The 16,988-nt window shown below is 40.6% G+C and overlaps 1 protein-coding gene across 4 annotated transcripts in view; it reads right to left on the reverse strand.

Moving 5' to 3' along the window:
- LOC149140606 (uncharacterized) overlaps positions 1-16,988 on the reverse strand; it is a 142,288-nt gene that overhangs the window by 39,644 nt on the left and 85,656 nt on the right. For 3 of the 4 annotated variants that reach the window (XM_089446372.1, XM_089446370.1, XM_089446371.1), the window contains one exon: positions 4,806-4,946. In XM_089446372.1, the coding sequence (XP_089302498.1) occupies positions 4,892-4,946 (55 nt within the window). In that variant the 3' untranslated portion in view covers positions 4,806-4,891. The remainder of the gene's footprint in view (positions 1-4,805; positions 4,947-16,988) is intronic. The other variant, XM_089446373.1, reaches the window with a different exon arrangement.

Here is a 16,988-nt window from a genome sequence, read left to right on the forward strand (position 1 = left end):
GCACAGGCAGTGGTGCTGATCGAGGAGAGACAGCGCAAACGGGAACGACTGACGGTTAGTTGCGGGGAGCACGGGGCATGGACAGGGAGCGATGTGGATCGATGGTTGACGGCAACAAGAATACGGGGAGCAATGGATGGATGCGGCAAACAGTGAAGGGATCAGCACACGAGCACAGAGTCGACTAGTCGCAAGAACAGAGAGCAGTTGATTGAGGGATGGAACAGTGGAACAAACAACGAAACGATGAATGGAACGAAACAACAGAGGGATGGAACAGTGGGGAAATGAGTGGTGGTGTATTGGAGGACCATAACTGCTCTGATACCACTGGAACGTAAACTTTGTTCACTAAATCTGCCAATGTCAGATACATTTGCTTACATAACAATATAAATATTTTTATTCAGTAGTAGATGATGATTACAAGCCCTTGGGCAGTTCTCCTTTATAGGAGTTGACTAGTCACAAGATTAAAGATGCGCCTTTTGATATAAGTGCCCTTTCATAACTAATTGGGCAACTTAATTTAATTTAATTTATTTATTAATTATTAATTAATTTTATTTTTTTATTATTTTTTATTATTTTATTTAATATATACATATAGTTGTGAATATTTTATTCATAACAAAGAGATATCCAAACATCAAAATTCATCCATTACATCCAAAATCCTCCTTCAAAAGGGATAGCAAAAATCTCACAAGAGATAAGAACCCAATCCAAGTGATGATGATCAAAATGAATTATCTCACTTGTATTTATATACCCTAATGAATTTGATTTAGCTAAATTGGCCTAATTGAGCCCCTAAAATAAAATAATGTGCATAATAACAATACTTTTGGTGACAAGCCCACCAAATAGCTCAATAACATAATAAGAAGCCTCTCAAGAGGGTCGAATGATGAACAAAGTGAGTCGTTGGGCCTTTGAGGAGGCCTAATGAAGTCCAAGGGGTGCCATGATGTAGAAATGGACTCCAAACAGAGTGGACAAGGGGTTTGCCCCTTGTTTTCCAATCACAAACCTGTGGTACTCCCAAGTGGGTATGGGGGTACAAGGACATCCTCATGGGTCTCCAAGTGGATCGAAAATGCTTGTAGACCATTTGTAAGGGCTAGGATGATGACATAAGCCCTCCCTCTATGGGAGGAGACATCCATTGTACCCCGGAACATCTGCCAAGTGTGTGATGCATGTGTGGAGTCAGCTAGGCATGGTTGGCCAAGTACATCATCCTCTTCCAAAAGGTGGAACAAGAGCAATCAACGAGCAATGTTGGGGATCTATGAAGTACTCTCTGCTATGGTGGAAGCCCATGGCTCTCAACGCTCACCCTACAAGTGCCAATGTGGCCCTTTGGAGGGCTAAGACCCCGTATAAGGAGACCAATCCCCAAATGGAGACCCATCTGCAATCCTGCAGAAGGTCCAATGTGTCCCCTTGCCCTCCAATACAACAAATAATTAAAGTAATCAAGTAAAAGAGCTTACAAGTCATGGGATCAATGGGGCACTTCATGGTGGCATGCCCTTCCATAGTGGGCTTTGGCATGTACAAGTGTCTCCAAGCTCAATAGGGGGTTAACCAAGGACCCTATTAGGTGGCCTCAACCTATGAAAACGGGGGTACATCCTTAAAGTGGCAGGTGGCAAATGATATAGTAACGGAACGGAGTGGGGATTAGGGGAATCATCCAAACCACATGTCATGGTACAAGGGTAGCTATAATAAGGGAAGCCCACACCTAGGTATATGAGTGTCAAAGGGAGAAAATCATGGTACATGAGTTACCCTGGCCCTTGTTTTTCCACCCTCCTTTATATGCCTTTTGCCTTTGATTGATTCTTTTTCATAACTACTCAAGGCTCCAAGGGATGAGAGCATGATGTATAGTATATAGCAGTGGATACCCCCCTTAAGGTGGGGCGGTTCATCGCCCACCAGGGGTTCGAACAATCATGGGTTCCTTAATGATGGAGGGGTCTCATTTAGGGCCCATAGGAACCAGGGTGATGGCCATGGATAAGGGGTAGAACTCAACTTTGGCTTTTTCCCATGTGCTAAATTTTTATGTCCCAACCATCTTTTGCATTTTGTGGTACATTTCCTATTGAGAGTGGCCAAATTATGTTTTTTCTTTTATTTTTAGTTGCATCAACCTCGGGGGCATCGTTCCAAGCCCGACCCAAGGTGTGGACAAGGGAGGGGGAGGCTAACCCTATGTGGACCCAATAGACACATGTCGACCCAGATGGGAAAAGAGATGAATAGGGCTAAAATGAGTGTAAGGGGGCAATGTATGTGGTGTCGGGAAGCAGGACCACGCAATCAAAGTTGGGGTTTTCCCAGTGCCAACCCTAAAGCTAATAGGCCAATAAAGGGGATCCCAGAGACTAGGATACAAGCTTAACCACAAAATCAGGCAATGGAGACAAGAATACAAACCTAGCCCACTCTTTCTGCCGAATCCCCCCACCAATCCATGCCCAAAAGTGCCTATGACAAATAAGCAAAATCACTCAATTATACCAATGAAATCCATACCTTTGAGATTGGGAGGCCCACCTTCAAACATACAATCATAACAAGTGGGCGAGGGACCACATGGCTGGCTCAGGTGGTGGAGATAATGGCACATCGAGCTATCTAGTGGCTGCAAGGGGCTGCTAGTTGCCAGCTGAGGACCATCTAGGAGAAAAAAATTCTCCTATATACACTACCCACAAGTGGTGGGTAACAAGGCTCTCATATTTGCAAGCCAATGGTAATTGACGGATCACCAAACACATATGAGCCACACTCAGAACTTAGCAAATGTGTGTGTCGATGTGTGCCTTAATGAGAACCAATAGATTCCTTATATATAATTTGATTTGGTTCCAACGGGGGTTTTGGCGACTTTCATATTTTGGGAAGTTGACATGATTATTTCTTTAATTTTAATTATGTCTTCAACTTTGTCTCATCATATAATAATAATTGTTAGTGCCATGCATATAATAATATTTTATTTTGACTAATTTAAATTCTTCTTGGGGGCAATGGGCTTCCCTTTGGGGCTTAGGGTTTCCCTTGGGGGAAATTTGTCCCGATGCTGCCCAATTTTAACAATCCCTGCTCCACAATAGCTTTTCTAATGGCAATGAAAATACTCTATTTCCCTTAAACTTTCTGGAAGACAGTTAGGAACTCCTTTGTTCTCAATCTGCTACTTATGTATTCCGAAATGAGGTTTTAAGGAATCTAAAAATCGAATCTCGATGCTTTATTTACACAAATCCACGAATATTTCGTGTTGGCTCACGATATATTCATTAAATATCATGATTTTATCACAATTTCAAATATATGCGATATGTTTGAGTGATCTAATTGCCGCCTTGTAAATCTTGCAATATATTAAGGTGACATTATCACCACCTTGGAACTATCATGATATTTCACCACTTCATTGAACATACAAACTGAAATGAATATAGAAAATCAATTATCATCATTAATACCATAAATTATAGAAGCAATTAAATGAGATTCATATGTCATAAATTTAAGGACTCGACAAGGAATCTCCATTAATTTTAATAATCAACAAGAACAATCATAAGACCACCAAGTCATCTTCCATCTAATTAGGCAGCAAAAACTTTTAGGCATCAGATGCTTGCACAACTGCTATTTAAAATGATCATATAAGGATCCACCGAATAGACCATTGCTTGATTAAGCTCACTGCAGATGGACTCCCTCTCAAACAAATGATCCTATCCAAAATTTATCCCAGGTTCCATACAATCCTGATCATTTTGTATTGACAGACTACTTACAAGTTATAAGGTCATCCTTATGTAAGTATATCTATTATCAAAAATCTAGGTTCTTCATAGGATGCTCTGATTTATGACCAATGTGATATATACAAAAACTAAAAATATAGATTGCTGCTATCAGTAAATGAAGCGGCGTAGAATTGCAGTAATGTTTCAAAAAGAAATAACAGCATCCTAACAAAATAAATGTCAGCAAAACAAAGAGGAACATACATCGAAAGAAAATAATTTGGATTAGAGAACCTGGCATACTACCATAAAAATGATGTTTCCCTGAAATGAAGTTTCTACTACTTTTTATGCACACATAGAAATGCAGTTTCCCTGAAATAGCTGAGCATAGTTTAGCTACTAACAACCATGTCACTAAATATTGGAAAACAAACACTACACAATATATAAAATCTTTGTTACGGAGAAATGGTAAAGAAAGCAGAATATTTTGGATAATTTGGCATGTCCAAACACAAAAGATTGAAGTTGAAGAGTGCAATGGGGCCAGGTAAATTGACCATAGCCAGAGATTACACCCTTCCTACATAAGAGCATGTAACTCAGAGTGCTAATTGAAAAATCACTGCAGATGCCCACTAAAATAGTTTCAATATTCAATATGTTGTTTAATTTTTGGCAAATTATGTGCTTAGTTTTCTCTCTCATCTCTATATGCTGCCTATTTTTAGCAGTTTGTTTGTAGAAGGGCACAAAACTTTCTTTCAAACTCGTGCTTCTTGAAATGATGGTATTCTTTATATATTTTGAACTCTTCAACCAAAAGGAAATAAAAAGATATTTCAGATAATATTCAATCCAGAAGCCACAGCAGTACATGTTGACACAGCATTCCATTTGCTGTGAAGATAATAACAAAGTACCAGTAAAATCAACAAGAAATTATTCAAGATCTATCACTTGAAAATTCAGTCTCATAAAATCAATAGAGTCTAATGTAGCAAATTAGAGTATTACCTGGATGCAGAGATTTAAGACCTTGCAATCATCCCGTAATGTATATTACAACTTAAAGTGAACGCTGAAAACAAGTATCAACTGTATCAATTTCGAACAGGTTGGAAAATTCCCTTTTGTGCATCATAAAACCACCTGAAACTATTAGCTTTTGTTAGAAATAATAGGACATGCTTGTACACTGGAAAAAAATATATATATCTATATATATAAAAGATTTTAGACATTTTTAATGCAAAAATGGAAATTGCAACTCCTAGAATCCATTGCCTGTGTTAGATGGCTTCAGAGATTGTCAAATTCTTAAAAGGTTAGTATATAAAGTTATAAACCATATGAAGTAGAAAACTTCATTTATCACAACCAAATACATGACATGGATCAACAAATACATAGATAAGAAAATTGAAAAAGTTCATAACCAATACACATTTTTTGTGTAAGGCATGGCTTGGGCCCCACTGCAACACTTGTAATTTGCCTTACAACTTGAGAAGAGAATTAGTTTGATTAAGAGCTATCCTTAATGGTCAACTTCCAATTGAAACAGTTTTTAACAAAAGATGAACTAACCGATTACAAGACAATATTCACTGAATATAGAAGGAAAAAAACAATTTAGTGTCAAATTTGTATATACTTGATCCTCAGATCTCTGCATTAATGAAAAATAAATACAGCTATACCATATTATTAGCAGCCAAGATCAGTAAAACGCAGTATATTATGTGCTATTGTCAGAAAAACACCAATCAGCAAGACTTGTATTCAAGATTCCCAAGAAGCAAGAAAACTCTCCACATGCAGTTGGATCAAATTTGGTGGCATTCCTCAAAAGGGGTTAGATCCACCAGTGAGAAATGAGGAGCTTTTTACCATTCATCAAGATTCAATTCTCATGAGGGAATCGGGCCTCTGAGGTTGCCATGGAGGCACCCAGAAGTAGTAGTTGAACATGTGAGGTTGCCAACACACTTCATACATACACATAAGTGGATCAAAGACCAGACACTAATTGTTACATCTAGAGCAATAATTTTAAGGTAAGGTATTTGCTGCAGGGAAGTGGGGATCAATTTAAAGGCCGAAGGAAATCAAGAATTATGCTTCATGTGGGGAATAGGGGTAGCCACAAATAAAGAAGCAAAGGAACTAGCACTAGATCAAGGTCTAAAATTGCATAAGATCAGACAGTTAAAAACTGTAAAAGTCGTGGAAGACACATCATTTATAATCCATGATATGCATAGTCATTCGACCTTGCAAGACACTATTCTAGGTCAAATCATTCACAGAACTTAAGCAATGGTGATAAATTATGAATGCATTCAGTTGTTGCAGTTCCTAAGAGCTCACAACTCCTTCACAGACTTAAAAACCAATGAAGCAGTTGCGATTGAAGTTCTTACGTTAAGGATAACTTGGTGGGAGGTGGGGCAGGATTGGTATCTTACAACCTCCTAACCCATTAGCTAAAGTCTTATGCATTCAACTAGGAGAGACAAGTGGCGATGTGTGGGGATGGAAATGCAACAGGAATTAAAGCTCCCATAGGCTGATGTACCACCTCATTGATCCCCACCTACACTAAGACTTGATCCTCCGAGGCTTTGGTTCTTGCTTTTCAAGCTGACTGAGGAACAACAAGCCATATTCCTTCTAGTCAGGTTATATCACCACTTGTTGCAGAGGTTGACCTTCCCTCAAGTCAATCGTTTGCTCTAAATTGGCATCTGCTACAGTGATAACATTGGATTAGGTGGAACCTACTGTAGGAAATTTGGGCATTATATTTCAAAGAGCAGTTCAATTGTGGAGTCTGAAGCACCCAATCCAACTGCTGGTCTGAGTATTTTAGCACCAGTGCTAGTCATTTCGATTGTTGTGTGCACTATGATCCCCCAGAGTTAAAAAGGGGTATAAGGAGATGTGAGCATCATGGTTCAAAAGTCCCAAATGCATCAGCTCTCTCAGTCGAAAATGGGAAGGATGGAAAGATGATTGGGAGTACAAGACCATTGTGAAAAGAAAGGTTTGAGATACGCATATGATCATCACTTCTCATTGGTTGGAAGCACATACAGGCAGAGAAAGAGAGTTCACAGCATTGAGTCATAGCCAAAAGTATGAAACTTTGGAAGAAAAATATGATATTATGTTTGACTGGGTAGCAAAAATTGCTAGTGGTTCACAGTCCTTGGCTCCCCTTCCTAATGTCTCCAATGGTTCATACAGAAACAAAGCAACTTCACTGAAAGAAGTGGAGATAGTGCAGAAATGTCAAGGCCCAGATGGGCACATGAAGATGCGGACCACTAATAACATAACCAACCATCAAGTTGACATCAGACAAGAAGCCCCTAGTAGGTATGATTTCATGTAATGTTAAGTCTTCATGATATTTTGCAAAACAGTTTTACCATTAGTATAGTTTATTAGGTAGTATATCAGTTGGATTCATAGGTATACCTCTAGGATAGCATGAGTCATGACTGGCATAGTTGTTGGGTAACAATTTTAAGTTTTTAGAGCATCTTGAAGTTCTAGAGACAGACTTGCTCCATTTCTTTGCATTAACTTGCTGTCCTGTATGACCATAATGACTTTTTAATACAAAACATAATCATTTATGTTGAACAAAAATGCTCCTGTGGAGAATAACATGGGGTACCCACAATGATACTTAAAGGGATAATGAATGTAATGTGGCTTGTTACCCACCACCCATGGGTAGTGTATATAGGAGAAAAATTTTCTCCTAGATGATCCTCAGCTGGCAGACAGCAGCCCCTTGTAGCCACCAGATAGCTCGATGTGTCATTTTCTCTGCCACCTGAACTAGCCATGTCCATGCATGTTTGAAGGTGGCCTCCCGACCCCAAAGGTATGAATTTTTATTGGTATACTTGAGTAATTTTCCTTACTTGTCATGGGCACTTTTGGGCATGAATTGGTGGGGCGATTTGGCATAAAGAGTGAGTTAGGTTTGTATTATTGTCTCCACTACCCAATTTCATGGTTACCCTTGTATCCTAGTCCTGTGGGATCTTCTTTATTGACCATTTGGTTTTTGGGTTGGCACTACATTGGAAATCTTGATTTTGGTCGTGTGTTCCCGCCTCTTGACACCACCTACATTGCTCCCTTTCCACTCATTTTGGCCCCATGTCATGTCATGGGCCATGTATGAATGAGTGACTGTTCCTAGAGATATTTTGTCGAAATTTTATCTTGATAAGTCATCATATATTGCACATCGAAGTGTAAAGACATTAAAGCAATTGTCCCATGCCCTAATTGCCATGCGAAATTGTTCAAGAGGCCTCCTTGACTAAATGAATTCATTCCAAGCATTGAAATATCCTTGACTCAATTTCTCCCAAAGGATTAGGCACTAATCCTCCACCGATGATCACTCTAACACACATCTTTCTCACCTCCAATAGGGGACCTAGGGCATCAAATTTCTCGCAATTCACCCACTAAAAAATATTTGATATCTTGCCCTCTACTACGTTGTTGTGTCTCCTAGGAACCGTCCAAATTTAAAGCAATTCTGATGGTGGGATTTCGAGATATTCCAAACCCTAGCTCGAAGATCGATTCTTGCCCTCAGTCTCCCATTGGATAGTGACCTCATAGGAATCATTGCATTAAAATCACTGAAAGTTCCTCGTTTGATGCCCTTCTCCCCCTCAATTAGGTCAAGCACACCCCTGATTGATCAACTCCACCCACTTGACCTAACTTTGGGTCCACTTGGTCCCGTGTGGTCCCACAACTTTTGGAAGATAATTTTACAAAGACCATTTGGAAACCAAGTTTTCACAAGGGTTTCTAGGACTAGGTTCCTCCTTGATAAGTCTCATTTGTAAACCATAGCCCTTGAAACTCCTTTGGCCCTTCTTAGAGAGCCTTACACCTTACTTCTCAAGCAAGTAAACCATACAATTGAGTCTCTCTTACAAATAGGCCTCAGGAATCACTCCTTTTCTCTTCACTGATTCATCCTTCTAGTGATTCCCTTTACTACCATTTCTCCTCCCAATGATGAAAGTGTGTAAAGACTCAAGAGCATGGAGCTTTAGCTTAGGTGACAGTGGGATATTGCTCCATCGTTGCTCTTGACCTAGTAGTTATCCCTTTAGGATCCCCCCTAGGACCCCTGCTAGTTTGAGCGGCAACATTTTGGCGTCGTTGCCGAGGACACAAGACGTGTGTCTTGTTCCTCATACGACATTATTGACATATCATTTTGGCGACTCCATTGGAAGAACAAAGCCCTAGTTCTTCATTGAACCTCAAAGTCAATGCTTGTAGGGTGAAGCAAGCATTTGTTAAGGCAATTTTAGTTCACCCTGGCGACTCCCATGATATCAATATATAAAGATCAATGGCTTCTAAAAGGCTTCATGAGTGGTTTCCTGCTTTGGATATCACATGGGTTCCAGGATACCCAAATGGCTTGGATTGGAAGTTCATGTGAAATATGCCACAATTTGAGGGTGATCCATCCACAACAATTGACCACATAGCAAAACTTATTAAGCATGCTTCCAAGGTTAATGTGCTTCATCTAGACAGCCTCATGGAGTTATTTATTGCTTTTATTGAATACAAGCACCGAGGTTGGCTTGACTCGTGTGAGCTTGAAAGCATTTCTATCCTTTAACGAGTTGATCAACAAATTCGTGGAGTATAAGCGACAGATATTCCAATCTAATAAAGTTGCGTGTGAGAGCCTAAAGGAAGCCCTCCAAAGGGAAGGTCTCATTAGTCAAGATGAAGAGGTTGGAGATAACCTTGAGGATCTAAGTGATGAGCAGGAAGATGAGTCCTCATTGGGTCCACATGATGAAAAGGATGACTTTGAGAACACGTGTTGGGAAGGATGAGTCTACGAAAAGTGAAATTGAGACTAACCTTGCCTTTCTCAAGCATATTACTCCCGATGAATTTTATTTTGAGAACCTTGAGGAAGGTGATCCCAATAGCCCCTTGGAAGATGACATTGGAGATTACTTCCACATTGAAAAGGAGAAGTGGGAAATCGTTGGTCCTCAATTTGATTGTGCTCCCATTTATGACACCAACAAGGAAGATTAGGTTGAGAGTGGTCTCCCCTTTCTCTCAAACATTATTTATGATGACATATCCATCAATACCCTTGAGAAAAAGGATCATTATTTTCTCTTACATGAAAGAGGCCAGTTGGAGGTAATTGATTCTCCTTTTTCGGAAGACTCTATCTTTGATACCAACAATGATAGAATTGAAAAGGCCCTTGCTCATACCTGGCTTCCTTATGGTTTCAACAGTATATTCAAATCACTTGAGCCTCTAGAGTTGGATTTTCAAGAAAAATATCACATTGAGATTTCACCTTCCCCTTTGCCCTTTTCCCTCATTCATCACCTTACGTCTTTCACAAGTGATTCCCTCACCCCTTTTCGTATGATCTCCAATGACCATGGGCCCTTTCACCTCCTAGGTATGATGCTGAGGAAGAACCATCCACTAGATGCATCCCTCCTTCCCCTTCCATGTCCCAAATCTCCTTTCACTTCCCATCATGACCTTTTGAAGCATAATATTATGAGCAGTGATTGTGATAGGGAATTCTTAAGGGTGATCATTTATTCCACCATTGTGTACTTAGAAGGAAAGCCCAACACTTCTAGATTAATTTATTTCCTTCTCCTAGGGCTTCCTTTTATCTCGAATAGAGATCATATTTTCCCACCTCCCACTCACTTCATCCTCCATGTGATTATGTCCAAATTCGCTTTGGGGTCTATTGAATAAGTAATCATATAGGCAGGCATGTGTATATTGATTTGATGATGTGTTGGTTGCACTGGCTTTATGCTTACACTTAGCATGGGCATTACACTATATGCATGTTAGGGTAGGATGCATTACATGTTTTCAAATTAGACCTAACATCATATGACGTTTTCATGATAGATTAGTTGCATTTAGATTAAACTTGCATTTTACTTTCTTGTTGATTTATATGGCCTAATACTAAGCATGGGTGATCATAAGACACCACAAAAACATGTTGCCTCATGTGCTTGGTCTTTGATATATGCAGGTAATAGGTCTACGGTATCAAGAGATTGTTCGTGTTCTCATGACCTCCCATTCGAGTAGCTTCCCTCTCCGAGAGCTCATGTCCCAGTTGGAGCCAATGTTACCCACCATCTGTGGGCAGTGTATATAGGAGAAAAAATTTCTCCTAGATGGTCCTCAGTCAATAGCCAACAGCCCCTTGTAGCCACCAGATAGCTCAATGTGCGATTTTCTCCGCCACCTAAACCAGCGATGTGGTCCCTCGCCCATCTGTTACGAATGCATGTTTGAAGGTGGGCCTCCCGACTCCAAAGGTATGACTTTTCATTGGTATACTTGAGTAATTTTCCTTACTTGTCATGGGCACTTGGGCATGAATTAGTGGGGGGATTCGGCAGAAAGAGTGGGTTAGGTTTGTATTCTTGTCTACACTGCCCGATTTCATGGTTACCCTTATATCCTAGTCTCGTGGGATCTTCTTTACTGACCATTTGTTTTTGGGTTGCCACTACATTGGAAATCTCTATTTTGGTCACGTGGTCCCGCCTCCCGACACCACCTACATTGCTCTCGTTCCACTCATTTTGGCCTCATTCATCTATTTTCTCATACAAGTCCACATGTGTCCACTGGACCCACATAGGGTTAGCCTCTCCCTCACCTTCTCCACACTTTGGGTCGGGCCTCGAACAATGCCCCGAAGTTTGAAGTAACCAAAAAGAAAGTAAAAAGCATAATTTGGCCACTCTCTACTTGAAATGTACCATAAAATGCAAAAGATGGTCGGGACATACAAATTTAGCACGTGGGAAAAAGTCAAACATGAGCTCTACCCCTTATCTATGGCCATCACCCTGGTTCCTATGGGCCCTAAACAAGCCCTCTCCATCATTAAGGAACCCATGATTGTCCCAACCCCTAGTGGGCGATGAATTGCCTCACCTTAAGGGGGTATCCACTGCTACATATTACACACCATGCTCTCCATCCCTATGAGCCCCGAGAAGTTATAAAAAAAAAAACAATCAAAGGTAAAAGGCATATAAAGAAGGGGGGAAAAACATAGGTCAAGGTAACTCATGTACCACGATATGCTCCCTCCTACACGCATATACCCAGGTGTGGGTTTCCCTTATTATAGCTACCATTGCACCTTGGCATGTGGTCTGCATGATTCCGTTGACCCCCACTCCATTCCATTATTATATCATTTGCCACCTACCTCTTAAAGGATGTACCATGGACATGCCACCCCCTTTAGAGGTTGAAACCACCTAATAGGGTTCTTGGTTAACCCCCTATTAAGCTTGGAGACACTTGTACATGCCAAAGCCCACTATGGAAAGGCATGCCACCATGAAGTGTTGGAAAATCAAAGATATTATACTAGGGGGTTTGATTCTCCTTTCTTGATAATTACTTGTTAGTGTGTTGGCTTCTTTTACTTCTTTATTATCTTATCTTTCATCAAGCAATTATACATTCATGAAGATCACAAAACAAGAGACACAAGATATAGGCACATGCAAGGGCAAAACCCCCCTCGAGAGGAAAACCCAGTCAAGATAATTATTCCTTTCAGTAGTATTCTTTGAGACTTTTCACCCTAGACCAAGACCAGACTTTCCTTCCACACCATCTTACCCTCCAAGATCTTCAACCCCTTCCAGCAACTTCAACTAGGCAGCAATTTCCAACAACATGCAGCTTTTGGCAGCACAAAACCCTAGGAGACTTCGATCTCCCAAACCAGACCACGAAACAGAGAGAGAGAGACACCAAAAGCTCGATTTTCTTCTTCTCTAGAGACTCCCCCAAACTCGCACTCCTTTTCTCCTTCCGGTAGTAGACTTCGCACTTCCCAGCTCTTCTAGAGATATCGAATTGCTTGAGAGAGTGAGTGCTCCAAATGACTTCGACCTCCTTCAATATATAGGCTTCTTGTGGGTCAAATGGGGGTCTTTAGGCCGACATGATGTGGAGGACACATAATTCATATTTGACTTGATACAAAACCTTTTTACATGATCCGAAAGCCCAAGAAGGGTCTCTTCGAATGTACAATGACTCTATAAACTCAATATTAATCCTAGGAGTCCACAATGGGGACTTTGACTAATATAATGATGACCCAAGCATGAAACCCATGCTTTAATAAGTCATTGTTACAATAATAAAAATTATTTTCTTTATTCTTTTGACAAGTACATTTACATAATGACTCAAGTACATTATTGAAGACCGAACATAATTACTTTTTCCAACACTCCCTCTTAACTAGGGAGGTATTCATAATGTACAAATACAACGGAAGATCCCAAACTATATGAAAACATGAAGAACCTTTACGCATCGCAATGTCATGGACTAGATTCTTGACCAAGGCAATCTATCCAACCAGTGACTCAACAATTTAGGCACCGCAATGCCATGGACTAGATTCTTGACGAGGGCAATCTATCCAACCAGTCACTCAACAATTTAGGCACCGCAATGCCATGGACTAGATTCCTGACTACGGCAATCTATCCAGATGGGACAAAGGTTGACTCAAGCTTTCAGCCCCTCTAGGTACCATCAGGTTACTTGCTAACCAGCAACCCAAACATACACGTGTGTACCCAAAAACTGGGCTCAATAAACAACACCACCTTTTCAATTATGGGATTCATGACATCGACACAGAGTGTTGGCCCGATGTCTCCCCAGGCAATGCTTCACTCGCAAAGCCTCAAGCCCTAGCTTTGGGATCAAAACTTGCACTGCCATCCCTAAGGCTAATGCCTAATAGGGTCAAAACAACATCCTTGAGTAAAAATACTTTCTTTGATCCTTTCCCACCTTGTCTAGGGTGAGAATATCATTGGTTGCTTCATACTTTCCTCATACCCTAGACCGGATCCACTTGGTCCCGTCTAGTCCCGCTCCTTCAAAGGACCATTCTTCAAGAACCATCCGAGATACCAATTCTAACAAGGATTTTAGGGTTTGGGATATTCATTCACAAAACCTATTCCCATACACCTAACCCCCCAAAATCCTCTCTCCCTAGAATCTATACTACCTTGCTTAGTGAGCAAGTAAGCTCCATCTTTCAAACTTTTTTGGGAAAGGGTTTGTTTGGGTCACTCATATGATGACATATCCATTAACTTATCATTCATTAGTGACTTCAATACATATTGGGTCTCCTCCCATTGGTGAAAGTTTGTAAATAGAAGGGAGCCTTAGCTGAGGTGACAGTGGGCTAAGTCTCCATTTGTTGCCCTTGGCCTAGCATTTGCCCTTTAGGGATCCCCCTTAGGTCCCCTGCTAGTTTGAGCGGTAACATTTTGGCATTGTTGCCGAGGAGGAAACAGGTCTACCTCCCTAGTGAATCATTGAGGAATTGATTCATTAACGACATTTATAAATATTCCTCTAGCGACTCCACTCATTGTCCAATCCCCTAGTTTACTTGAAGGCAACAACATTCCTCCTTTAACTAGGGCTGCTGCAAAAAGGGGAAAGTGAACTCCATCACCTGTTGGAACCTCCCTTTTCCCCGAATTCGAGAAGGTTAGTGATACATCTCCAAAGATGGCATCTACTTCAAGCACCGACTCCGAAAGGGATCAACCCAAGATGACCAAGAGTGAAAGACACTTGGTTAGTGTCTTTGCCCCTTTGAAATTGAGTAACAATCCCAAGCCATTACCTGAAAAATTTAACCGATGGTTGCCCAAATTCAAAGGGGATGCTACTTGGACTGCCCATGGTTTTATTGAAGAATTCTACTGGCAGTTGTCCCCTAGAATGATATTTGATGAAGATAGGATCATGATGCTTTTTGCCTTATCACTTGAGGGACAAGCAAGAGATTGGTATCTTAGCCTTCCCCCTAGATGCATAAAGGACTCTAATGAATTCGAGGAACTATTCATGAAAAGGTGGTCATGCAATGCCCAAGGGACCTTCAACACTAAAAAGTTCTACCAAATAACCAAGGGAAGGGAAGATGTGTGAGAATTCATCCAAAAGTTTCATAAGGTAATCAAAGATATACCCAATCATTTGAAGCCATCTGAAGCTAACATTCTTCACAAATTCATAAAAGTCGTGGGTGGCCACCTCACCTATGTGTTGAGGGATAAGAAACCATCCACTTTAGGCGAGGCTAAGGAAATGGCAATGGAAGTTGAAGAAAACCTGTGAATTTCAAAGGTTGACATCAATGATCACCCTAGAGACAAATTTGAAACCAAGAAGGAGAAGTCCAAAGATCAACACGAAGAAACTCTCCTTGCTATTCTCAAAAAGATGGAAAGGTTCACTGAAGAAGCCAATGCACGTGACAGGGTTATCATGAACAAAATCACCACCTTAGAAAGGGTCCAAAGCCCGAGTTATATCCCTAAAGGAAATCCTTTTCCCAAAAAGCAAAGTGAAGAAGATAGGTTGAGCTCTTCTGAAATCCCAACACATTGGCCCCAACTAATGTTATTGAGCCAAATTCTTCATCTGATGATGAGGAGAGTGAAGGGGATGAAAGTAAGGATGAAAAAAACAGATGAGCAAGCCAATCTTGTGGAAGCTAATGTCTTCAACATTTTGCTAGGAGGATCATATATGCATCCTCCCATTAGTGAGGTCACCCTTAAGGAAGAAAAGGAAGAATCCATTCTTAATGCCAATAGCCAGGGAAGATTCAAAGGGGTCCAATATTCCCGAAAGGAAAAGGACAAAGACCCCTCACCTCCTAAGGAATCACCTAAGGAAGATCCATCACCTAAGCAAGCCCCTCCTAAAGAGTCCATCCCCAAAGTTCCTCCCAAGAAGGATCCCCCAACAAAGGTCAATCAAAAAAAGGATCCTCCTAGGAAAGAATATAGGAAGAAGGAAAAGGGGAAGGAAATTAAACTTGACATTGACATAGGGGTTGTCATAGGAAAGATGACTATACCTGTTCCCCTAAAGGAGATTGCTAAGCTTCTCGAGCAACAACAACAACTTAAGAAGTCCCTGGGAATTCAAGATGAAGAGTTACTTGAAGAATTGCAAAACATTCATATTCCTGACCGAAACCCTGGGCACGAACCATTCTTGCTTACTTTGGCTATCAATGACCTCTTCTTACACAATTGTATGTTAGACTCAGGTGCTTCCGCCAATATCATGCCTTTGACTGTTATGAAGCAATTGGGTCTCAGCATCACTCGACCATATAAAAGGGTGTGTGGTTTTAATTCCAAACCTGTGGAAGTGGAAGGCATCATCAAAGACCTTAAGGCCTCTTTAGCTAGGAATCCCAATATATCCCTCCTCATGGATGTTATTGTTATCGATATCCCTTATGTGTGGGGGATGTTGTTATCCCATTAATGGAAGCTATCGTTGGGAGGCATGTTCAAATGGATTCATCATACACAACCATCCCACAATCTGATGGCACCCCCTTTATCCTTTATAGGGAACCTGCTTATTTACCGCATGTGATCAAGCTTGGACCATACTATGAGACATCTGAGGTCGAGAAACCTTCCCATATCCTCCCTACCCAAGAAGTCTGAATCCTCAAGCGACCAATCTCTCAAACAAGCAAGAAGTGGAAGCCTAAGAAAGAATATAAGGTTGGGGACTTAGTCTTGGTGGATAAACATCCCGTACCAGTTAAGATCCATGGAAGGGTTGGGGATGACTATTACTACATTGCTAAACTTAATGACGAACTTTGGCCTGAGCTGGTCAAATTAAGTCGTATCACCTCCTTCCTTGAGACTTGACATTGTATCATATGCATGGTAGAGTAGGATGCATTGCATGTTGATTTTCGCATTAGAACTAATGGCATATGATATTTCTCATGGTAGATTAGTTGCACTTAGATTAAAATTTGCATATTTTTATCTTTTTGTTGATTTTATGGCCTAACGTAAGCTATATAGTATATATAGAAGTGCAATTTGACCTAATTGAGCATCTATCCAAGCAAGTTTCGATTTGCAATTAAGAGAGGAAGAAGTTGTGAAGAAGACTAAAAGGAGGAAGAAACCTTTGTCAAGCTAAAACAAGCCAAATTTCTCTCTCATCTCCCACACGTGCGAGTTTTTGGGTTGCAGCCAAAATTGC

The sequence above is a fragment of the Pinus tabuliformis genome, chromosome X (assembly GCF_031772625.1).
Source record: "Pinus tabuliformis cultivar Carrire ecotype Pingquan chromosome X, CPIR1, whole genome shotgun sequence".
Lineage (NCBI taxonomy): Eukaryota > Viridiplantae > Streptophyta > Pinopsida > Pinales > Pinaceae > Pinus > Pinus tabuliformis.